The sequence below is a fragment of the Branchiostoma lanceolatum genome, chromosome 1 (genome assembly GCF_035083965.1).
Source record: "Branchiostoma lanceolatum isolate klBraLanc5 chromosome 1, klBraLanc5.hap2, whole genome shotgun sequence".
Lineage (NCBI taxonomy): Eukaryota > Metazoa > Chordata > Leptocardii > Amphioxiformes > Branchiostomatidae > Branchiostoma > Branchiostoma lanceolatum.
In genome coordinates this window covers 23,227,612-23,252,409 of record NC_089722.1, presented here as the reverse complement: position 1 = coordinate 23,252,409, position 24,798 = coordinate 23,227,612, and the positions used below count along the sequence as shown (strand labels likewise).

The 24,798-nt window shown below is 37.7% G+C and overlaps 3 protein-coding genes across 3 annotated transcripts in view; 1 reads left to right on the top strand and 2 right to left on the bottom strand.

Annotated features, from left to right (window-relative positions):
* Positions 1-162: 162 nt before the first annotated feature.
* Positions 163-6,246, bottom strand: LOC136442485 (ubiquitin recognition factor in ER-associated degradation protein 1-like). The gene is made up of 11 exons (XM_066439366.1): positions 6,091-6,246; positions 5,129-5,252; positions 4,803-4,835; positions 4,404-4,525; positions 3,890-4,020; positions 3,172-3,313; positions 2,873-2,941; positions 2,472-2,513; positions 1,852-1,940; positions 1,493-1,580; positions 163-1,085 (listed from the first exon to the last, which is right to left on the bottom strand). Exons 1-11 carry the CDS (start codon positions 6,091-6,093, stop codon positions 1,020-1,022), a joined length of 909 nt encoding a protein of 302 aa, XP_066295463.1. The 5' UTR covers positions 6,094-6,246; the 3' UTR covers positions 163-1,019.
* A 292-nt stretch (positions 6,247-6,538) lies between these two features.
* On the top strand, positions 6,539-18,739 carry LOC136442394 (cell division control protein 45 homolog). Its single transcript, XM_066439221.1, has 24 exons — positions 6,539-6,705; positions 7,360-7,419; positions 7,850-7,942; positions 8,205-8,299; positions 8,513-8,555; positions 8,908-8,979; positions 9,329-9,397; positions 9,692-9,738; positions 11,285-11,333; positions 11,502-11,563; positions 11,895-11,945; positions 12,518-12,577; positions 12,920-12,979; positions 13,242-13,313; positions 13,632-13,691; positions 13,876-13,974; positions 14,208-14,262; positions 14,462-14,512; positions 14,876-14,931; positions 15,253-15,391; positions 15,762-15,845; positions 16,148-16,263; positions 16,586-16,662; positions 17,117-18,739. Exons 1-24 carry the CDS (start codon positions 6,655-6,657, stop codon positions 17,179-17,181), a joined length of 1,686 nt encoding a protein of 561 aa, XP_066295318.1. The 5' UTR covers positions 6,539-6,654; the 3' UTR covers positions 17,182-18,739.
* Positions 18,740-19,414: 675 nt separating this feature from the next.
* Positions 19,415-24,798, bottom strand: part of LOC136442386 (uncharacterized) — a 48,166-nt gene continuing 42,782 nt past the window's right edge. Inside the window, exons 41-44 of the mRNA XM_066439207.1 lie at positions 22,489-22,684; positions 22,196-22,282; positions 21,536-21,675; positions 19,415-21,076 (exon numbers count right to left, since the gene is read on the bottom strand). Of these exons, the coding sequence (XP_066295304.1) occupies positions 20,801-21,076; positions 21,536-21,675; positions 22,196-22,282; positions 22,489-22,684 (699 nt within the window). The 3' untranslated portion in view covers positions 19,415-20,800. The remainder of the gene's footprint in view (positions 21,077-21,535; positions 21,676-22,195; positions 22,283-22,488; positions 22,685-24,798) is intronic.

Genomic DNA, 24,798 nt, shown 5'->3' with positions numbered 1-24,798 from the left:
GTACATGGTTTTGGTGTAATTCTGAAATGTACAAGCTCATTACTTGGGCACTGTATCTCAGTTCCCAGTTTTTTTACCAAGGTCCCTGTGCTCAAATTGAGAGCCTCTATATGTATCAATGATATAAGGGAGAGAAATATGGCAAGAATAAACTGATACATAAACAGTGCAATGTCTTTATTTATTATCTTCCTCTTGTAATTGCAAAATACAACATACATATAATTGTAAACCCTTGTTCAATAATCCAATGACAATTTCACCACTAGACCTTTCTAAACTCAGTAAATGGACAAACAACACTAACCCCCTGTCTAAGTTCCTCAAAGAGGTCAAGAGGAAATTCTTCTTTAAACTCTTTCACAGCTGTCATTTACAATGAGGTGTACTTAATTCACCTTAGGGCACAGGAGTACGCAAGTAACTGTTTTAGAAATATACAAGATTCCTTATCAATCAATTGCCAAAGATGAGCTAGATGACAACTGAAGATGACAACTGAAAATAATATTCTCCAGGTGTACTTACTAGATATCGGTTGACTGATGGTAGTTTACAGCTAACGGTACCCAGCTTCCCTCTAACTAAAACTGGGCTGTTGTGAGATCCAGAAAACCACCTCTCACATCTGCTTGAAAAGTATATGGAACCAGCTGATGCACTCCACTTATCTACAAGCAGAAGTCTGGTGGGATGCTGTAACATTTTCTGACTTTCCCATTTTCAGAAAAATCTTCCCTTCACAAATCTGCTTGAAAATTGCTAACCAGCACAACTTTTGCAGCTACACATCTCAATTCCATCCATGAAAAATATGAGCAACAGTACATTCGTGCATAAAGCAAATTCTTCCTCTTTCTTACATACCTCCCAAACTATTTCTGTACAATTATTACTGATAGTACCGACTAAATATTGGACGAACCAGATTCTATAAGGATCAAACACATCAGTGCAACGTTTGTATATAGATATCATTAATTGGTGTAAGGTACTGATGTTTTCATGTTGCTTTACAATCACTTCCTCCCCCCTTTCCTTCTAAGAGCCTGGCCTTCTCCTGTGAAGGGTTGAAACTCGTCGTCCTGAGATAGAAAAACAAAGACAGAAAACTTAATGTCTAGAATCATGATGTTGGAATTCTATATCCACAAAATTTCACTGTTAATCTAAAAGAAGGGTGTATTATGGCCCTGAATGTGTGTTCATGTCACACAGACAGAGGGTGTTTAGAGTGAAACTTGTTGCCACTAAGTACCGTTGGAGCATCCTCATTAGATTTCAAAATGCTTGCAGCGAGATGTGCAAAAGTTAGGTGTGACAGGTCATTCAGTGTAATATAACCAGCTGCTGTAATTCTGCGTGCCTGCAAAGCTTATGTGTTACGCTGAAGGGCAGTTATGCTGGCTATACAGATACAGAATAATCAACCCATCAAATAGTTCAAATCTAGCATCTGTTCATGTACAATGAAATGTGTTTTTGCACTTACCTCTTCTGTCTGGTGGTTGTTCTGCGGTCTCCGAACGTTTCGCATGAAAGTCATCTTGCCTTTCTTATACTCGTAGTTAGGAATGCCCCTAGGGAGCAGATAGGAAAAGCAAAGATGTTAAAATGCTTGACTGGAAAAAAAATGTCGTCCAGGTAAAAAGTCTTTTACCTTCTATAATAGACTAAGAAACATATTTTCCAATGACCATCCAATCTGATAACGCTATTTCTGGAAAAATATCAAGCTTAAGGGTCTATCCATACCACAAAAATAGTGGTAAATACACTTACATACATGTAAGACACAATTTAAATCTTAACTAGTTAGTAACTATGATTATGACAAATTAAAATTTCCACCTTCTCATTGCACCAGCTCCCAGTGCCATGGGTTGGGGATCGGTGCCTTTCTTCTTCCCATCTAACCTATGCCCCTGCCCAGCAAAGGCCTGGGGAAAAAGGTGAGAGAAAAAAGGTGAGGGATTTGAAAGGAGGCAAAAGATATCTTTATTTGTAATCCCTAGCACCAAGTTATAAACAGCTAAAAACAATATAAACCTTCTCTAATGCACAAGGCAGCAAAGGTCTTTTCTGCTCTACACAAACAATGTACATGTATCAGTGAGATACATGTCTATGTTGCACTCAACATGTTGATTTACTCATATCTAATCATATACATTCATGTTCATGGTAATTCATGTGCATCCACTTGACTGTATGTATAGATGTAGTAGACTTAACAAAGGTCGCTGTACTTTTGTTGTGTCAATAAAGATTTCTATGTATAGCTACATTTGCAAATACATGGTAGGAATTTCTAGGATAATTTCACCTCAAGCCCAATTCTAAAGGGTTACACTCCTTGAGGAGTTACAAAAATGGATACATGACTTACCTATTGAAATGAAAACTGAATAAAAATTAGTGTGCAATACATGTACTTTACAGTCAAATGATCTAAGTCAAGACTAACTCACCAAGAACCCGTCTGGAACATAATCTGACTCGTCTACAGCCATCTGCAAGAACAAGACTCAAAATTATCCTGGCTGCAACTACAGAAGGATTAGGCTTGATAGAAATGCAGCTACATACATATTCACAAATATTACTCGAGTTTGAAACAAATAATGACTGAAATCAAGGCTAATTTAGAAGAATTTGTCCAGCACTGTAATAAAAGTAAACTACATTTGAACATTCAATAGAAATCTCAAATTTGAAAAGTAAACTACATTCGAACATTCAATAGAGATCTCAAATTTTGTATAATCAAATGTGTTACAAGCAAAGCATATCTAAACGACAATGTATTTTTCTAAAGACAGCAGTAGTGCTTTGGAGAAACAGAAGTTTAAACAACTGGTTCTGATACTACCTCTTGCTCTGTTTCTTCCTTCTTTTTGTACACTGGCTCCTGGTAGCCAACAGGGGCAGCAAATTCTACCTGCACACAACAAAACAAAAGATTGTTGGTCTTGATACTATAAGCCTTGGTTCACTGTTCATTGTACTAAGTCACAAAGACCTAACAGGAATTTTACAATAAATCTGAATATACTCTACATATATTTTCTGTTACAACCAGCTGTTGAGTGCTAGCTTTTCATGACGAACGCTGGTTCAAGAACTTTCATTTTCTTGAATATTTGGGAGGAGGGGTGTATACACACTTACATTCATGTCACACTCTATGATGGAGACGGCTTGACCTGGTTTGACCTCCATCACGTGTAGCTCATAGACCTTTTCGTTATATGTGATTGCAACAACATCGCCCTTTGTCAGGCAGGCAAAGTTTCTCAGGGCATTTTCTAATCTGGGAGGCATCAGGTCAAGGTCACAAGCTTGGAAACATCTTGAAGTAAGCAAGAGCAAATTATTTCTTGACAGCAATGAGGAAATATGTGTTTTATGTAATATATATAATAAATGAATGATAGCCTTTATTGTACATTCATGCCCTATAAGAATAAGTATAGGCATGCAGATGCAAAATTCATAATAAAGTACATATACAATAGTGAAAGGACTTCTCATACTCATCTAAACATCTGCAAAAAAAGGGCTTTGTCTTCTACTTTATTTGAGTTAATATAGTTAGAATCTAAGTTAAGATCTACTTACATACTGATTTCTTATCTAACGTGTGTAGAGAACACATTGTATGCATAAGTGACTGAATGCATGTTATAAGTTACACATTATACAAATGCAAATCTTTAGGGCAGACCTTGCAGATTTGATCAACGAGTATGGTAGCTGTGGCATCACATGCAAACACCCTATGTTTTATCATAAGTTTTGGAGTTCTACATGTGGTTAAGGAATGACTACTAGCATGTCTTGATCACAAAGATCATTCCAAGACTTTGAGACTTTAAGACAAGGATACACAGCTTTAGGGTTAGTGATGTCCAGGAAGTCCTCAGACTGGGGTTGGAACTTGGAGAACGTGGCTACAGGCAAGGAGGCATTCTCCACTTGCAATATACCTCCCTCCTCTATCAACAAGTTCCTCATCATCTGTAGGAAAACGAACAAATGAACAAACAAAGTTCTGTCTATGACTGAGGAAGATACAAACTGGACTTACGGTGAGAAGGGATTGGAAAATATGTGAGAATGTCTTTTAATCTACTTCTCTCGGCTGGCTTTATCACAAAATAACATCTTTTCTCACCTTATCCCATCTATTTAATTACACATGATTGGTGACACAAAAAAATACATGTGACACATTACAATAACTACATCCTTCATTCAGAAATAAATCATTCATTATTAGATAACTCTTACTGACTCTAAGAGGAAATCGAAACCCATGGTGAGGTTATGAGAAAAAAGCTAGAAGTACAGTAACTTTATTTCGTGGGGTCTTAATCAGTGCCAAGACTTGCAAGACTGACCCAATATGGAAGATAGACTTTTCCTTCATCGGCTACAAACTCCAGGACACCCGAGTGTGTTTCCCTGTTGGCTCTCTTGTTGGTCAGCTTAAACAGCATGGGGTATACAATGTTCAGTCGAGCTGTTGAAACAATATTATATATTACAGTTATATCAGCTCATCATGTTGGTAAGTCAACTACAAGAACACCTAGTAACAAGATGTAGAATTATCCAATGATGACTTAGTCTAGTAGTTCACAGTTGAATGTTACTCCCGATGACAATCCACTGGAGGTATACTATATAATGTATTTCTTTCTTTTCCAAGCATCTTGCTGTTGCCACAAAAACAAATGACGAAGATTAAGTATAACTTAGACTTAGACTATTTGAACAAAACTGGAGGAATAACTCACTCAGTTGGTCTAGTGCTGATGGTGGCATGATGACTGGAATAAAAAAACATCATTAAGGATTTATTAAGGACATATTTTTGGACCATAAGAATTATCAATCCTTTAACATACTTCTTTCCAACTTTGAAATCTGAAGTAATAAAAAACATTTGCATTCCATGAAAAATAAATTTATGATACTACAAGACACAATTCACACTTGTTCCTTGAATGTTTGATCCCCCAATGGGGGGATACATGTATTCGTAAGGAAATGATATACATAGTATCACATGTATACTAATACATATATCCTCATTGCTATGATACTGTATATTCCTTCTTACTTTTGCCTCCTTTCTCCACATCTGATCTCTCATTCCCAGGTAACATGGACACAGAGTAACATCTGTACTGGGTGTTGAACCGTGTAGGTCTCTGCTGGAAACCGTCAAAACCTTGAAACCCAAACTAGAAGAAAATGACAAGTAATGGATTTAGTAGTACCAGTAACTTGAGTAAGGCAATAATTTCATAGTAAAGCTGGTGTGTTACGATGAAGCATAACCATACCGGTAAAGATATAGGTATTCATTTCATACCTTTTGTTAATACTATGACTTTTATTCTGAGTCATAGCACAGTCATTCTTTATCATGAAATACTCCCATGATATAAAATCAAAATATCTGATTTGATATAATTCTAACCCTCAAATAGGATTATAACTTAAACTACTGAGTTAACTCCTATACATTGTATTACAAATGTATTTAGAAATGTTGAAAACTCCTACCTAACCGAAGACTCTACTCTACTGTACTCTAAATCTCTAATGTTAGATTCTTGATAAACTAGAATAGAGTAGAGTAGGTCATTCAGCCAGATAGGAAGATCTCTTCCTTTGAGGCCGCTCATCCAATTACTGGACTGTCCTTCCAGGCTTGTGTGGACAATTCAGGGCCTTGTAGCTGTATACTACTGGGTGGTATCCCATATGTTTGTCAAGTCTATTTTTAAAATCATTCACAGTGTTGGTGCATTATATATACATACAATAAATCAAATAATATAATGATCGATTGCGTTGGTTATACACGAATTCTGGAGATAACAAACTATGTCAAATCATGTCTACACATTCAAGCAACACAGCAGTCCCATAAGGAATGGTTAGAGCAAGGAGTTTATGGTGTGAACAAAAATCCATTCTCTTGTGCCCCCCTCCCCCATCATAACATGACTCATGGAATTTAAAACTACAACATTTTTAGTTCGTCCCTTCAAACGGCCACAAACCCATTCTTACCATTTTGTGGATAGTCTGTAGTCCACGCCTTTTCACTAAAAAAGATTTGGCTCCAAACTGTGCTGAGTTCTTCACAAAAAGACGGTACCTTTCAGTTGCAAATCAGTGATTGTACGGTTTCGATGATGACATCTTTCAGAGGTCAATGACCTGGGGGTTGTTGGAATATACCATTTGAAGACTAATACTTCAACTTTAATATCATAAAAGTGATTTGTGGGTAAAAATGATTAAACTTGTGATATTAACTTGATATTTTTCAACCTTTTTTAAAATATTTATTGTATTTGTCTGTGGATATAAGAATAAATATAGGAAATCAAATTCAACTTCATTTACCTAAAGTAAAACTGGTAGAGTCCGCTTAGTTTGTTAAACGATCCACTATTGGTTCAAATTTGCAGCTATGACTACGAAAGGAAACAGGGGACCAATCAGAGGAAAGCGCTTATGAAGCTATAGCACATCGTTTTCGCGCCAGACTCAAATTTTTCATGGCGGACAATCTGTAACAAAATCGTCCGACGTGCTTTTTGCGTGGTTTTACAGAAGTTTGCAGTCAAGATGTTTGTTACCGACATAAGGAAAGAGTTTTATGATAAAGTGGTACACGAGGTAGGTTCTTTGGTTTCCTTCTTTTGGAACGGAGAATGAGAAACGTGAGGAAAAAACAAAGCTTTTTGGACGAAGGGAGGGGGGCGAGTTGTCATCCAAATACAGTATTTGTGTATCACGAATAACTCTGCGAGGTTATGGTTGTATACTGTATTTTGCTTCTTGCAGACCAGGTGTTCTTGCAGAATTCGGTAACATTGATCAAGGAGGTTAAAATAAGAAGGCCTACTTATTTTCAATCATGCATTGACACATGTACCTAAAATTATTTTTGCATAAAGAAATTTGACGTCCACCTAAATGGCGTGTTGATTTGGATATGTTTGTACAATAATATTTCTTTACAAATCAAACATCCTACCTGAATATTCAATATCTACATTGTGCAGAAATGTCACATGTTATATAATATAAATCATTATCTTCATGTGTTATCATATGTATTAAACAGACAAATACATGTATAAAGTGATGCTGTTAGACAAATATTGAAAGCTAATTATAGCAAAACTGTTACATATATAACGTTATGTATATGTTTGATTTATATTTATGGGTGTGTGCATTCATTTTGTAACACTTTCGAACATATGTTATTTCTATTTTGCAGCAAAGTTGAACTATGATACATGTACATTTTTTTTACTGTTACAGCGGGTCCTCGTTTTGGTGGCCTTTGATGTTGATGCTCTTTGTGCCTGCAAGATTCTCCAGGTTTGAGTCCTTATCAGTGAATCTTCTAAGTCATGGGTTCCTTTGTACACTTTTGTGTTGTCTATAGTGTCAACAATCAGCCTTCTTTGATTGCTGAAAAGATGAACTGAGAATATGGCAAATATATTTGCCAGACAGTGACACCAAGGCTACAGTAGTACAGGTTGGACCCTTTGGCCAGCCAACTTTTTAAAGCAAATTATTCAATCTATTTTGGCAATATGATATTTTTATAGCAGCCAAAGGAATCTTGTAACTAGAATGAATATGAAATGCTAAATTCGTAGTCAATGTGGTATTTTTAGTAGAAAAGTGCTACATTATTTCTATAGTATTAGTAACCCTAACAATAATGCATCCATTCACTTTCAAAAACACTGTTGATTTTAGTTTTTACTCTAATTATTGGCCTCTGTGTTCCTGGATGCAGTACTTGTTCCAGTGTGACCATGTGCAGTACACCATCGTGCCGATCACAGGCAGACAGGAGCTGGAGACAGCCTTCCTGGAACACTCTGAGCAGGTAGATTATGCATAATATTTTCATACTGTGCTTCATTCAACCTTTATGTACCTGTATTAGTACCTTCTTGGATCAAACTTGCAAAGACTTGCAATGTTCTTCAGTTTATTTTCTTTCAAAATGGAATAGAGGAAACCAAGCAGTGCATGGTATGGAACAGTATTAGTATGTGTATGGTTGCTACTTGATCGCCAGCATTGGAAGGTTAATTGATTAATACAGATCCTTTAAAATCCATCCCCTCTTGTGTACTGACATCTAGGTGAAGTATGTTGTTATGATCAACTGTGGAGGAAACATCAACATCCTGGAGACACTACAGCCAGCTGAACACGTCATATTCTTCATAGCAGACAGGTATGGACAGTCCTTCACTTAGAAGATGATGTGTACCTGTATGTAGCAGCTTAGCAGCATTAAAGACAGAGTGAGAATTGTTGCATATACATGTAGCCAAGCCAATGACTTTGGACGTCACATGCTATATGTTCAGTTTCTGTAAAATATATCTTCCTTTTTTTTTACCTGAATAAGAATAGGTTGATGAGATATGTTTTTTTTGTCTTGCAGCCACAGACCAGTTGACCTGGTGAATGTTTACAATGATGATCAGGTGAGCTTTAAGGAGCATGTGTCAGTTCATTGTGGGAGCGAGCAAACCTTCCTAACGCCTACTTTTTTTCATTGAAATGTTTGCACTTTTATTTTCGTCAATCCCTGTTAGTCCCAATGAATCTGATTAACGTAGTTAAAAAACCTACCACAGACCACCCTTGGCCACAACAATAGGAGGTGCTAGCCAAAACATTATATGCAGACATGGCAAGCTGCATATTACACTATCGGCAAATGGAAACGGCACTACTGATATGCTTCACGTCAAAAGAGAATGGCTGCTTTTCCTTTTGTTGTTTATCCCATTTTGAGTTTGAACGATAATCCTAGCTAATCCTTCACTCCTGCAGGTTAAGCTGTTGATGCCCACAACTGATGATTTCGACATTCCAGCATATGATGATCTCTTCAAGGACGATGAGGTAACTACTAAATGTAGTACATGTATTCAAAGTGTACATGAAGACATGCTTGTACATCTATCTATTTATCTATTTGGTTTGGCTGTTCAGCACGCCCAGTCAGGGCTGTCCACTAGCCTTTGGCTATTACAAAGGGCTAGCCATGTCTTTATATTAACCTAGGCTAGAGATATGTTGTAGAGGAATTAGTTAGGTCTGTTTGGTGTGTAAAAGCTGAAAATGCTTAAAATTATAAAAAGATACATGTAATAAAGTACAGTAATCATCCTCTATACTGCATTGTACCTTTATTATATGTGGGTTATGCATACGGTGACTTATGCATACTATTGTCTTGTTTTTCCATCAGTCTGATGATGATTCAGGTAATGAAAGTGACAGCTCCGCACCATCTGGGAAGAGAAGACGTCTTGACGAGGTTAGAAAAGCACTGTCTTTGAATTTGATGTTCAAACGATACATATCTTTTTAGATAGATTATTTTTATGTTCAAATGATACATATCTTTTTCGATAGATTATTTTTATGTTCTAATGATACATACATGTAGATCTACATGTATCTTTTTAGATAAATTATTTTTATGTTCAAATGATACGTACCTTTTTAGATTGATTATTTTTATGTTCAAATGATACATATCTTGTTAGATAGATTATCTTGATGACCATGATCATGGACTTGAAAGTGTGATTGATGTATATTCTTCTAGGAGGTTCTTGAGAGGAGAAGAGAAAGAAGGCTATGGGAAGAGAAAAGGTTGGTTACAAATTGAAGCCTTGCTCACAAACATATAAGAAGTATCAAATATGTGTGGTGAGGTCCTGAAGCTGAAGATGGTTTTAATTGCAGTATTGTAGAGTTTATCTAATGATTATGTTCTGATATGTTTGTTTCAAATTATAATGATTTATTTAATAACATGTTTTAAGATATGTGGTGCGGTGTCTTTTCTTTGCTGTACCTCAAGTTCACGGTCTCTTAGTTAGGAAAACAAATGTAGAGTAGAGTAGATTCTTTCGGCCAGGTAGGAAGGTCATCTTCCAATTTAGGCCGCTCTTCCCTTTTCTGGATCGTGAGTCTGTTTTTTGAAAGAGATCACTGTTAGAGTATAGTAGAGAAGAGTATGCAGTCTGGTAGGATGTTCTACACCAAGTTCAGACTGCTCCCCTGTACTACCTCCTTAGCCGACTGACACTGTGGGTCTCTGTGGGTGGTCCAGGGCTCTGTAGTTGTATTTTACAGAATGGCTTTCCATAAGGCGGTCAAACCTGGCTTTAAAAGCGTTCACTGAAGGCGCTTTGACAACCTCTTCTGGCAATCCATTCTACCAGGGAATGACCCTGTTACTGAAGAATGACAGTCTTTTGCTTGTCTTAGTAGCATTTCTTGTCAGTCGTAGGTTATGACCTCTTGTTTTGGAATCCCCCTGAATTTCCAATAGACATGTAGTAGTGTCATACAAGTTGTGGACATATTTGTAGGTGTTGATGAGATCTCCCCTCAGTCTTCTATACAGCAGTGATGGAAGCTTCAGGGCTTTGAGCCTTTCCTCATATGAGAGGTCACATAGACTGGGCACTCTCTTGGTTGCTCTTCTTTGCACCTTTTCGACTTGTTCAGCATGTCTCCAGGTGCATGGTGACCATATAGGTGCACCATATTCGAGGTGTGGTCTAACCAGTGATTTAAACAACAGGGCAAAGACCTCACTGTCAATGTATTTGAAAGTTCTCCATAGCAACCCGGCCATTTTGTTTGCCTTGGAAACAGATGTGGAGATGTGTTTGTCAAATGTCAGACCATTGTCCATCATTATTCCTAGGTCTTTTTCCTGTGTTGTAAATTCCAACTGGACTCTCTTTGCACAGTGGTCCGTCATATGGTATGAGAACCTTATGGCGGTGCATTTGCTTGGGTGGAATTTTAATTGCCAGATGTTGGCCCAGTTTTGTAACTTGTCAAGATCGTACTGTAGTGCCTGACAGTCGCTGATCTCCCCCACTGTGCGATACAGCTTTGTGTCGTCAGCAAAGAGTTTCAAGTTACTGCTCACTGCCTCGGGCATATCGTTGACAAATAACGTAAACAAAACCGGCCCGAGTACACTCCCCTGCGGTACTCCGCTAGTAACTGATGCCCAGTTTGATCTAGCTCCGTTCAGGCAGACTCTCTGTTTCCGTCCCATGAGAAAGGATTTGATCCACTGCAGTAGGTATCCTCTGATACCATAGCTTTCGATCTTTGTTAGCAAATGCTCAAATTTGTTTTGCTTGTCTTGTAACACTTTCATTGTATCCCAAAGGAAACAGATACTGCTTGACTACGAAGAATTCTCAACATATGGAACATCTGTAAGTAAACAAACAAGTTATGCATTATCAATAGTCTTTCTCGCAATCTAAGGTGCAGTTATTAGCCTATCTGCTAGGGGGAACTGCTTGTGAATTTTATCTTAACATTTTGTATTGATATGTTCTGTATTGAAAAGTTTAAGTGATAATCTTGTCTATCATTTCCAGAGTGCCATGATTATGTTTGACCTTGCCTGGAAAATGTCCAAGGACAGCAATGACCTGCTGTGGTGAGCTCTGTTTTCTCATCATGATCAGTGTACATGTTTGTACTTCATGATACAGATAAATATGTAAAGTATGATATTATGAACTATATTGATGATCATATTATCAAGAACTTATTATATATCTACCTGTATGTCACTAGCTCCTGTAGATCTCCGACCTTATGTCATAATATTCGCAATATCACACTACATTGTGTCAGTGTGCTAGTAATAAGTAGCGTATTTCGCCTTTTGGGACTCTCAATCGTCAAGATGAACCTGACTTCTTGTGTTCCCTGTATGTGAGTGTAGTTTAATAACTTTGAATCATTTTGTGACATTCTCTTATCAGGTGGGGTATCGTGGGACTCACTGACCAGTACATCAACAACAGAGTAGAAAGGTAAGTCTTGATGAGTGGCGTATTGTGCGTAGTCCAGTGGTTAGCGATCTTGCCTCTGGAACTAAAAGCCCCGGGTTTGATCCTGGCTGTGTCGCTCACCCGATATGCACGCTACTGGAAAGGGTTGCAGTCCTTAGAACGGGACGTTATAAGCCGTGGTCCACTGTTCGTTGTGCTTGTCGAAAAGAGCTAGGGGAATTTCCCTGGTACAATGAACCTGTAAATACTGTATATAGCGTCTGTCTTTCTGTTCTGACCAATGGAAGATTAGCTCATCTGTGCATTGAGTTCATTTGAGCTAAACTGGTTCGAGATTACTTTCCTTTCCTTTCCTTGAGTGGCTACAACTTTTGTAGAACAATCTCGTCAAAAAAGACACTGAAACTTTTGTTTGTTTGTTTGAACCTTTGGACTCCATTATATGATACTTTATTCTTTTCTAGTTTTTGAAAGTATATATAATAACATTTCAGATGGCCTTGTAGAATTTGTGTTGTCATTGTTTAAGCAACAGAAGCAAAGGTAATCAGTAAGATATGGTTGTTGTCAGTGAAATTGCTTTAATGTTGCAGAGGTAAATACATGACAGATGTTGGTGACCTGCACAAGCACACACTCAGGCTCAATCACAGGTGGGTCTTAAGAAATACAGTAAAGTTTCCATTGAATATTTCTCAGAGACTTATGATTTTACCATAGAATTATACCATATTGGCTTTGTCAAAATGGAACATATCTGATGTAGTTCTAATCTACAATTAATACATGGTACACAGTTGCTGTTAAACTTAAAGCCTTGTACATGTAAGTTGTATTTTCCAAGAAAAACAATATGTTTTAAAGCTGTCAATAATTGATGGCCTTGTCTTACCACTTAAAATCAATCCCTACTTTACAAAGGTATCTAACAAGTGTACAATGTATACACAGCATTAAGAGATTATATTCATTAAAGTTTATTTATTTATTCACAGAAATGAAGATGATGACAACACAGTGTCCGTGGACTGTATAAAGATCTACTTTGATGAAGAGTATCCTTTAACATGTTACATGTACAAATTACAGACAAGAAGATACAAACTTAGCAAGGAAATATTTTCAGCTTGGAAAGAGTCTTTCTGTGATTGTCTAAATGATTGTTTGTGAGAAATATAATGTCAAAGACCTAAAGTACACTTGCATTGAACATTCTGTGTATGTATGACATGTTGTGTTTCATATTTTATTGAAGGATGTGTACTCGTATGCACGCATGCTGTATACTGTTCTGTTAGACCTTAACCTTAAGTACAGGTTGAAACTTGCCCTGTACAGACACTGGTCATTGTTCGAGAGTCTCAAACATTCAAGCTACCCAGCCTGCAAGTAAGTCATCACTTGTTAGTTTATTCCACAAGAGGTTTTGACTAGATTAATAACGAATTGATATACATCATTGCTGCCTGTAATGTTGCATCCTGCTCTTTTGTAAGCTCTTAAATTTCTAGCTTCCCATACTTTTAAGACTGAGAAAAACATGACTTTAGCTTCATGATATGGCTGTATGATTGTCAATAATGTGTTGATGCGTCACACTCTTTCTGTGAAATTTTGATACTCGGGTATCATTCTGAAACCTGGAGAAGGAATTACAGTAAGAGGAAAACTTTAATCTCGTTATGGTATTATGTATTATTCCAACAGGTTTAAGATGTGGACTGTAAAAGGGCAGCAGAAAATGCATGAGTTCCTGGCAGACATGGGGTAAGATATGTATTTACAACAGAAAAATTTGTCATTTTACCCTTTACAAAATTTACTCACTCACTCACTCTCCGTTTTATGGTCTGCAGACCATGATGTGGGGGTTAGACTTTACATACAGTATTTTTCAATGTCAACAGTATTTCTTTACTACTGATTAATTTGTGACTCTTGTTCTTCTCAGTTTGCCCCTGGTACAAGTGAAACAGAAGTTTACCTCAATGGACATGGGACTAAAAGAGAGCTTCAAGGGACTATTCACAGCTTCATGTGAGAAATATGGGTAAGCGAGGAATGACTCAATGAATGTATATCATGTCATACTTCCAGACTGTGTTGGGGAATGGTTATACAAATGTATGTGTTACATGAAGTACATTTAGTTTACAAAACTGTTTTAATTTAAAGACAAGAAAGGAAAGAAAATCGTGTGTTCCAATCAGCAAAAAAGTAAGCTGCAGAATAATGCAGTAAAAAGTGTATATATCCAATATAATGTGGAATCGATTTTTTCAGTTTGGATGACATCTCCTTTGGGTCTTTTATTGCACAGTATGGCTACAAGAACAAGGTGAGTGATGAATATTCTGAACTGTGATATATTATGCTTCACCTCAAATGAGGATGCCTTGAAACAAAACGATTATAAATCAAATTACTAGATTTGTCAACTTGCATACTGTTCTAATTCTTTTGAGTATTTACATACTAAGAAATGTTGAGAACTGAGAAAATTAATTGGTGTGTCCTGTGATTGATTTTTCCCCCAGCTCTGTGCGGCTGACGTGGTGTATGCTGTGAATGGGCTGATGGAATGTGTGGTGAGTCACATTCAAGACATCTCAACACAACTGGGTTGTGGAGCTCTAAACTGAACAACTGTTAACATATAGTCTCCAAGCAGATATTGGGACTTTCATATTGAGGTGTTGCCCAAAATAAATGTTATAAGTCAATCACAAGATCTGCTTTGAGATTACAGCATGTTCACTGTCTTGTAGTAAACTATTTAGAAATGTAAGGGTTGCATTAATGACAATTAAGAATGGTATAATTACATGATTGTCTCTATTATTTTGTTCATAAGAGTAAATTTAATATTGCACTTTTGATCTTAACAATCCTGTGTAACTGATTGTGTTTATACTTCTCTAATCTGTGCTGTTCTGTTTATTTTATTTCAGGAGGCAGAAAAGAGTCCAACTGGGTACTTCCTAGAGGCCTTGGACTGTCTGTCAAGGTAACTTCCTGCTTACAATGTTCACTTCCATTATTAATTAACTGATATCAAATAACATTCGATTTGCAGAATGAAAAACGTTTTTGTCTATGGATCAGTTACATCATAGAGGCCTCATGAAAGTCAGTGTTCAAAGTTGTATATTTCAAAGATGATACTACCGGTATAGCAAATCCCACTGAGTGAATGAGGAAATCATACAACGTGCAAATTGTAGTAAAAAATGCATCAGCACAGTGTTTATGTATGTACATTGTATTTGAATTGTACAATATACTGTAGATAGTGAATGTGATCCATGACTGCAATCTGTGTTTCCAGACAAAATGTAAAAAAATTGCTGCGAGGACTCGACCTGGCAAAGCGACAGCTGACCACCATCATGCAGACTGTCCACTCTTTCATCGACATGAAGCAGATCATATCAGCTGGGCCCTTCCTGTATGCCTATATACCAGAGGTAAGGGATTTTTTATCCGTGTGTGAGTGTATATGTGTGCGTATGTGTATGTGTACATTATGTATGCATGTGTGTGTGTGTATGTACATTATGTGTGAGTGTGTGTGTGTAATACAGTGTATGTATGTGTGTATCTACAATATGTATACCGGAGGTACAGCAATTTTTTTTTGTATGTTTGTGTGTATGTTTATTTGTGTATGTGCGTGTACATTATGTATATATGTGTGTGTGTAGTGTGTGAATAGTCTAATGGTTGTCATTCCTGTGGTTTTTCAGTTTTATTTGGTATACTCATGAAGACATTGTCAGAAAGTAATGTCACCACCTTGAAATTGACAGATGAATGTTTAAAAACTTGTCTTTCCAGGGGCACCCTGACGCGAAGTTTTTCTCCCGGCCCAACTGCCTCGGCATGCTAGCATACTTCATGCAGGAAGCCTACGTGGCCACAGTAAGTCTTAACACTATTACAGAAATGCATAGATCAATATTAAAACTTTGTAATTGTCTTTCAATTGTGTACATTGAAATTGGCTTTCTTTGGGAGGCAAGATATGCTTTCAGAATATGATGTGAATTAATATTCATGAATAGAAAATTAAACAACCAATCTTAACTTTACTGGGCCAAAAAATTTGTGGGACTTTCTTTGCTATGTTGAAATACAGTATATGAAACAATAGGAACCAATAAGGCTGACTTTATCTGTACTGTATAAGATTGTCTATAGTTCCAATATTTTGTATTATTTAGTCCAGAAGCAGGAGAAGCACACTGCTGCCCATGGTGGTGGCAGCACCTCTGAATGCAGAGACTGGCTCTGCCTTAGTCATTGGCATCCCTCCCAAGGCTGAGGAGTCAACCAAGAAGTAAGCAGGCTCTTCCACTCTATTGTATAACCTAGGAAAGACTTTAACATTGTTGTTGAAGTCACTGTCAAGAGTTTCTTTGTCTTTGACATCTTAAGTACCAGAAATGTAAGAATTGTTTTAGAAAGTACTATCAATTCTATCATACTTGCAGTATGCTGTCAATTGTACTTGACGTGTGTAACCAGTAAACTTCAATGAAAATACCTTTTATGACAGATGATTGTATGAGAAATTGATATAGAAATTTAACCATATGTTGTTTAACTCGTTTATAAGTTGTTGTGTTGGTTTTTGACTACATTATTTTGTCATTTTATAGCTTCTTTGGACGTGCATTTGAGCAAGCCGCTATCCAGACCAACTCCAGAACCTTGCACGACAACTTCGACACCTCAAGTAGGTTCCTCTAAAAGTACATGTAGTTTAGTTGTGTTATAGTATTAGAATCCGGTGGTGGTGTCACTCGATGCCTGGTATCAAACAGGGCATAGTGCTGGAATTTCGAGATAGAATGAGAAAGAAGTTTGTCATGGTGTTTACAGTCTGCAATTGAAACAATTCTGTAGTTCAGAAGTAATACATTAGAAACACATATTCGCAGTGTTCGGAATTTGCCTTGGAGAGGTCACTGCAAAAATTAAACCACTGCAAACATTTCAAGATTCGCATGTAAATGGTGTTCTCTAGGCAATTTAAAAACAAATTCAGACGATGCACATGTGGGCAAAGGGTTGGCTACCCCGCCCCTTCAACATCACTTTCTTAAGACGTTTGTTTAAAGGTATTAAGTGACTTTTGAGCAATGAATGAAGTGGCTATAGAAAACTTATAACTCTATGATTTTTTTCAGTAATTGAGATGAAGTCTGAAGACAGAAGCAAGTTCTTTGATGCCCTCATCTCCCTTCTGTCCTGAGTGGTCACTGACTGGTCGTTGTCCCAGGCACCGTCATGCTGGCCCCTTAAATGGCATTGGTCAGTAGTACTAGGGGTGGTCAGGGTTATTCCAAACAAGGAAGTTCCTTTACCATTAAAAATATTAGTAAAGAATCATCATCATCCCTGTATCAATATCATCCTTAGTGAAGAAGTCTCTTTTAAACATTTCTACCTGATTAGCACCTTGCAGTGTCCCGTCACAAATAGACTGATTTTTGTGAGAGGTAACTAGCATGTGGTGAACTTTACTACTCATACAATGCATGGGATTGAGTCTTTCTTGTCTGTCAGCAAGTTTTCGAATTTTCCTTAAATCTTTTTTTTCTTACCAAATAGAAACCCATAACTTTCAAATTTGTTGGTTGACTATCATACTAGCACACTTTGTTTTTAAATGATTCTTGGACAAAGTACCCTTTTAAACTGAAGTTATAAGAAGAATTGTTTTCAAGTAGATGTACAGGGAGGATGTACTTATAACACCTCCAGATCAAGTGCATTCAGCTTTTCCTGTTCTCAGTAGTATGCCTGTTCCACCCTATAGTTTTCAATTCAAGGTATGCCTACTATATATTGATCTGTTGTCAATGTCAAGATGTACATTTATATGAATTGTTTGTTGGGTTGAGTATGTTTTATATTCACCACTTTGCTAGGAAAGAGTGTTGACATGACATGATTTTGTTTGTTTTTAATTCTGAAACTTCTGAAAGTAAGCACCAAGATATAATGTTCACAGCAACAGCCTTTATCCAGTTTTTGGTGTCTATGCATTTTCTTTAACATCACAAAGATGCTTATGAAATTGTCTTTTAAAGTTCTTGAAATCAAAACCTCACCATCATCTGTCTCTGTTTCCTCTTTTTCGGGTTAAAACCTACACTCTTGGAATGAATATTTGACTGTGTAAATATAACCTTGACCTCTTCTACAACCATGCCATACTGAATATCATTATCAAAATGAAATATGCAAAATTAGCTGTTGAGTTTGGCATGTATGTACAATGAGTCAATTTTAACCACATGTATATTGCTGGTGGTTTGAGGTGAGAAAGCATATGAAAGCTGGTGTTTTAAATAAAGAATAAGTAGCTGTCTAGTTCATGTATTAGAAACCTTCATATCATGCAGTTTTTGTTTTGTAAATTTAACTTTTTCTTTCATCCGATGGTGATACATGTAGATTTTATAGGGTAATATTGTAATCTCATTGTTCTCCTCTTGTGTTGCTCGGCCCTTTATTTAGATTTCTTTCCACTTTTAAATACATCTACTGATTCTAGGTTGATATGAACAGTTGACAGATCTTGCATATACATTGTATGTATGGAAATGATAAAACCTTTATTCTCTCACTCTCCTTAAGGGTCTTTTATTGTTTGAAAAAAAATAGGTTTACAGTGTAAATAAAGCAACTAAGGGAATTCTTAATAGCCTACTAAGATTTGTCATAGCCTTTCTATTCTATTGCCAATGAATGACATGTATTACTTCTACCCAAGTGAAATAAAATGAAAATATTTAGAGATTTTGCATACTTGTGTTGTGAATAATCTTGTTTCCCTCTGGCACTGTGAACTTACATATTCACATGTGAGTCAACACATATGAATCAGCAAAATTTAAAAGCTAAGGAATTTGTGTGGGAGAACATTTTACATAGTGATTCACCAACCAGATGAAAGAAGGTCTTACTTGTAGTTATGCACACGTACACATATAGTATACATGGGTTCATACTGAATGTTGATATGTAGACTGAACTGTAGAGTGTGAACCTCGACCTTGCTTGACTACTTTGGTGAGCGATCGTTGGTTGTCTACACATGGAGCGTCACTTGTTCCCGGGATTTACGAAAAAAACAGGTGATTAAGACCTGAGTTGTATATACACCTGGTTTGATAGTCTAAAAAAGTGAAAGTGACCACACACCCACACCAGCCTACATACATACGTTAGTACCAGTATTAATCATCGGAGTACAAAGCTCTGATGTCATCGAAACCAATGTATAACCCCGTTTTCTGTCATCGTCGTCGTTTCCCGACAGGTAGGCTATTCTCGTTTCAGAGAAAAATAGGCTAATCCTTCTTGTAAAGGAACATGTACTGCAGTCATTTGAATTCAGCTCTTCGCCAAGGTAATCTGTATGCTAACAATAGCGCAGGCGTTCTTCCTCGATTTAAAAAACGCAGGCTTAAAAATGATTTAGTCTTCAAACAAGGATTGTATTTTATCATTACGTTCGTTGACGTTTCTGACTGCTACTGTACAGGCGGTAAACTTTGTTGATAAGGTGAATAGGCTATATGGTGTATCAAAATCTTATGTAAGACAGTACGGTCGAAATATTACGTGTTGAGTTGTGCTGACAAATACACCAAACGGGTTGGTCAAAAACTACGCCCTGCAAAGTAAGTAAACTCCACATGTATCGATTACTTCTGACTTGTCAAGTTTATATCTGCTCCTTTAAGGTTTGGGTGTATGAAATGTAATTCAGACTGATAGGTCTTGACAGGATTTGACATGAGGAAAACCACACCCTACAAACAGACTAAATCTGGCCTTGGATCAAGCTTTTCAGGGAGTGTCATTCAAATGATACAGGGTATACTAATATTCAGCCATTTGTAGTGTGAGTCATTGATAGGAGACAGGGTAGGATTCAGCTGGACTCAAGGTGTGACTTTTTAAATGACACGGTAAGATTCAGCTTTCTGTAAGGCGTGTCATTCAAATGATACAAGGTAAGATTCAGCCGGTGACATAAGGTGTGCCATTCGAATCACACAGACTAAGATTCAGCTATTCCTAAGGTGTGTCATTCCAATGACACAGGCCTTGGACATTCACCAATAAATGCACTCAAGAACTTTGTTCTGGAACTGTGTAAGTGCAATGAGCACAATATCTCGGTTGATTAAATGAAAGTTATCAATATTACTTATAACTCTAAAGAATCTGTTTCAAGCATTTCCACCTAAACTATAGTTTCAACTTTGACAATATTTCATTGCCAGAACAAATAGCCAAGTCAGCCATTGAACTTGGAAATAATATGTGGTAGAAACAAAGCCAATACCGAGTAATTTCTCTGGTATCGTTCTCATCATTTTATGGTTACCGTAATAACAGCAAAAGCTTTGTTATGTATCTAATACATGACGTATTATGTAGTCCCTTACAAATATGACATTCATAGTGTAGTCTTGAATGGACGTAACAAACTTGAATGGATGTCAATGTCTTTGCAACATGGCACCACAGAACACATAACAACCTAACAAAAGTTTCAATGATACTACACAATACACATACTGTAAGTTAAGAAGCTGTGGAACTAAAAAAAGGTGAACCATGACAGCAGCTGGTTACATTACACTTAACAACCTGTCACACCAAATCTTTGTACATCTAGCTCCAAACGTACTTTGTGGCAACAAGGGCCACTCTATGATAGTTCTAGGGAAAAAAAATTGAATACATCAATCCCAGGTGGATAATTCTGGTACATGTATGTTGTAATCATCCTTATATCCAATGTTTTCAGCAGTTAAAGGACCAATAAAGGAAAGGTTCCAGTGTACACGTCACAGTAACATGAGCAGGTTCACTTCCTTCTTGATCATCCTCTCGGCCAGGTTTCTGATCCGACAGATCCTGACGCGGTCGGCATCCCCTGCGCCGTACACACGGTACAGGTGGTACTTATCCTCCTCCTGGATAGCGAACTCCACCTGTTTGGAGGAGATGGGGAAGTACTCCTTCCCCTGGGACAGGGTGCACTTCACCTCTACATAGAGAATGGTTGTTTGCTCAGTTGGTGCGTCTTCCTGGTCTGAGGCCACCTTATCTTTGATGATTATCTAGGTGGACACACAAAAAGGACTTTGTTTAACATTTTTATCAGTGTATTAAATAAGAATTAAATGGGTGCTTGTTTGACACTGAAATCTACTACGATCAAAGCTCCAAGCATTTAGTCAGTCATACGAACACTGGTTGTGATGAAAAACTTGGACGACCAGGATTCGGACTCTTAAAAACACTAATGATGGCCAATGCCCGCTAGGTGTAATGAAAATTTATATGCATTGTATGTAATAAGCTATAAGATACTTTGATTTGAGCTTACAACTTTCAAATGATGGACTAGTAAGATGGCAAATAGGAAGATGGCAAAGACTTACGTATTGTGCATTCTATCAAAAGACAATTTCTCAGCATGGTTGGTGTGCATTGATATCGCCAAGTAGACTTAGTTTCATCAGTGCTGTATAATTACGTATTACTAAAAAACTAAAAGAACAGACAACTTATAATACCTTGATGTCATAAGGTAGTTCCTGTTCCTCGTACTTGTTAACCCAGAGAATGTTTATCTGTTGTCCAGGAGACTCCTCTTTCTGCTGTGTCAGGAAATCATACACCAGTGTTTCCCCCCATCTCCCAATGGCTCCAGTATCTACATAGTCAAATAAAAACAATTCTTACATCTCCTCATCATCTGCAGTTATCATTATTGAACAGCTAAAAGCATTTTTAAAAATTTCATTTTCCAATGCTTATCCTAAATCTGTTACTTTCATTTTAAATTTGTGGAAGTTTTATCACAGAGCATAGTGCCATTTTCTTTTTCTTTGCTAAGCACTAGCTAGTTGTTTTGACTCACAGTCGCCTGTTGTACAGGAGACAGATGATGATTAGCTAGTTCTAACAACAGCAACAGATTCTTCATAATTGTTGTATAAAAGGTGCCAAACAATATAACCACCATTAACATTTATCCTCTGGCTTACACATATCTGCCACTTTGATAAACAATGTGTTTGAGAGATCTCTAGGGACACATAGTTTAGATATGCAGGTGATCTGGGGTGCATTATACTTCGGGACATTACATTGGAGATGTCTAGTTCTGTAGAAGCATTTTTTCAGGGTGGTAAATGTATTGACCTGACAGAATTAAAGATATTAAGCCATACCATCAGCATCCATGTTCAGTTCCTGGTCAGGGATGTCCAGCGTCGAGCTGTCTGCCAACAACTCCAGGGCATCCTCAAACGTAGAACCTGGAGTAAAGAGAACAGTCCAATATGTACGGTGGAAATCATCAGTATGTTTAGTTCTTTTTAGTCCTGGTGGATATACAAATGTACCTAAAAATGCCCACATGCAAGATGGCCTTGGGTTTATGAGACAGTCATACCCATTCTTCCTAAAATCATTATAACATTACTGAGGAGACCTGTACAAAATCTAATGTCAATCTCCTTACCTGTATTCCAGACAGGCGGTCCCATTTGGAGTCTCGTCCTTTTGGGTGACAAGAATTCCTCATCACTGCTGATGCTGTAATCCTTGTTTCTCTTGACAGAGGGCGCTGCTGAGTCAGTGGCATCTCCCTGAGCCCCATCCATCTGGGCTGAGGGGACAAGGTTTTGTTCTGGCTGTCCTCTCTGCTCTTGACTGACCTGTTACAGAGAACACAAATCCAATTTATGCACATCGTTTAGAAAGCTCTATCAGGCTCTGTCAGTTCCTATGGGCCCTGGGCCTGATACAAAGAATAAAATAGATAACTAGAAAGGCAACATTTGCGAGCAAATACAGCATGTTTAGCCATACTCCTCGCCATGCAAAAAATGGACTCTCCCAAAATAACAATGGACCATTCTAAAATACTTGCACTAAAAAAATGAATCACCCCAGTCCAAAATTGAGTCTTCCAGTAGCACCTCAACACAATATGGACCAGTCCACAACCATATCCACTAATTGATTAACAAATACACTTCTGCTAAAAAATGGACTTTTTCATAATCATTCCAGCTCAAAATTGAAAGAAATAATTAAAGAATCCTCCCCTTGCAAGAATGGGATATTCCGTGCCATTTCCATGTAAACCAGTCGAAAAATATCCGCTGAAAATTACACTCTTGCGCATAATCAACCCAGTTCAAAATTGAATTAAAAAAGATCAACCCCAGGGAAGAATGAAGTTTTCCATAGTATACATATGAAGATTTGACAGGAGACGAAGGAAATGACCAAAAACAACATATTTGAGTCAATTCAAAGTCACCGAGAGGGTTTTAATATAATATTTGTAATATGTTTGAACTATTTTGATTAAAAGAATGTCTAAGTCACAATAGTTCTAAAGTGTTCAAACAATTAGAATTGAAACTTATAACATGTTTGAACTTATTTCACATACGTTGGAAACATTTCGAACGTAACTACACAAAAATCTCTTTATTTAGAACAGTTTCAAACCATCTATCCAAATGTTTCAATGTTCGAACAATTTGTAACAAAAGATTTTCACAATTGCCCTCATAAACGAAGGTGCTAAGTCCTCCTGTGTGTTTCTGCCTATTTTCGGTGGCCGCGCTAGACCACCAGCGGATTTGTTTTGACGGAGCGTCACCCGCGCGCGACGATGTACACTGTTCGGCACCGCTAATATCCGGCATTTTCCCGCTCCAAAACACTCCACAAGACCCACGTTTTTAGTGTTTTGCCTCTTGTGCAACACGATTCGATTTGCATTACTAACGGGACGAAAATGATAGAAAAAATTCACCCCGTCCCGGCGTCCGTCCCAAAAACATGAACGACATGAAAATATATTTTCTTACAGATTCAATCACGAAAATCAACAGCATGGGATTCCAAATTTTCGCAACGGCCGACCATTTATCATGGTTGAACTTCCTTCCAAGGCGTGCGATAGATAAACATTCCCGGCACATAATAGTCACTAGTACCAGACTAACGCAAGCTCATGATGATAATAGGGAGAAAGTTTGTCAGTGAAGTTTGGCCACCAGAGGGTACATTCATTTAACGTTACAAGCTAGCGCAAAGGGGCGAATCATTGACCTTACCGGGGACTGACTCTACTGGCCTAATCATTCCTTTTTTGCCGAATTCTATGATCCATACGCCCGTACGTAGGACATGTAGGAAGGCCTGGTGGTGGACGCTACACATCACGGGAGACGCGTGTTGGTCCGAGACAGACAGCGGCGTGCTTTCGATCGCGTAGCGGCGACGCACCGCTGCGACAACGTGCGGGACCAAAACGCCTGTCCCCAGTGAGACCATGTGTTTTGCGCGGCATGCCCCGAATCCGTCTACCATTGCTGAATGTAGCCCGATTCATAGAGGTCTATTTTGTAAGCATTATTTCATGTACCCCTCAGCGTGAGAATTCCTTGTGCAACACTTCGCTACATTATATGTTTAAGTTTCCCCGCGCACCGCCTACCACCCGCCTTTGATCATGTATGAAGTCGGCGGCAGAGAGAGATCATCAATCAATTTTGACAGGAGTGTCGCGCCAGTCTGAGGAGAAACGATCTCCCGTGTTGTGTTGAAGAATTTGGAGTTTGAAAATATCTGGAATAACTAATGCTAGAATAAACATTCACAAAATCATTGATTTAACTTGTTTTCTGTTATAAAATTTCCTAAACTGCAATTTAACCACTGAGTTTAAGGGAACATGGTGTTTTCCCGATAATCACGTTAAATGTTTATGTCCGGTCTTTCCTCCTCGTAAGCAAACTTCCAGCTTGGC

Bases quoted from the DNA above. Each gene is read 5' to 3' on its own strand.
- LOC136442394 (XM_066439221.1), top strand. From the start codon at position 6,655: ATGTTTGTTACCGACATAAGGAAAGAGTTTTATGATAAAGTGGTACAC. The intron at 9,739-11,284 runs GTTGGTTACAAA...TGTATCCCAAAG, and splicing joins AGGCTATGGGAAGAGAAAAG to GAAACAGATACTGCTTGACT. The intron at 15,846-16,147 runs GTAAGTCTTAAC...TGTATTATTTAG, and splicing joins AGGAAGCCTACGTGGCCACA to TCCAGAAGCAGGAGAAGCAC.
- LOC136442485 (XM_066439366.1), bottom strand. The intron at 4,526-4,802 runs GTGAGTTATTCC...TTGTTTCAACAG, and splicing joins ATCAGCACTAGACCAACTGA to CTCGACTGAACATTGTATAC. The intron at 2,514-2,872 runs GTAGTATCAGAA...TTGTTCTTGCAG, and splicing joins AGGAAGAAACAGAGCAAGAG to ATGGCTGTAGACGAGTCAGA.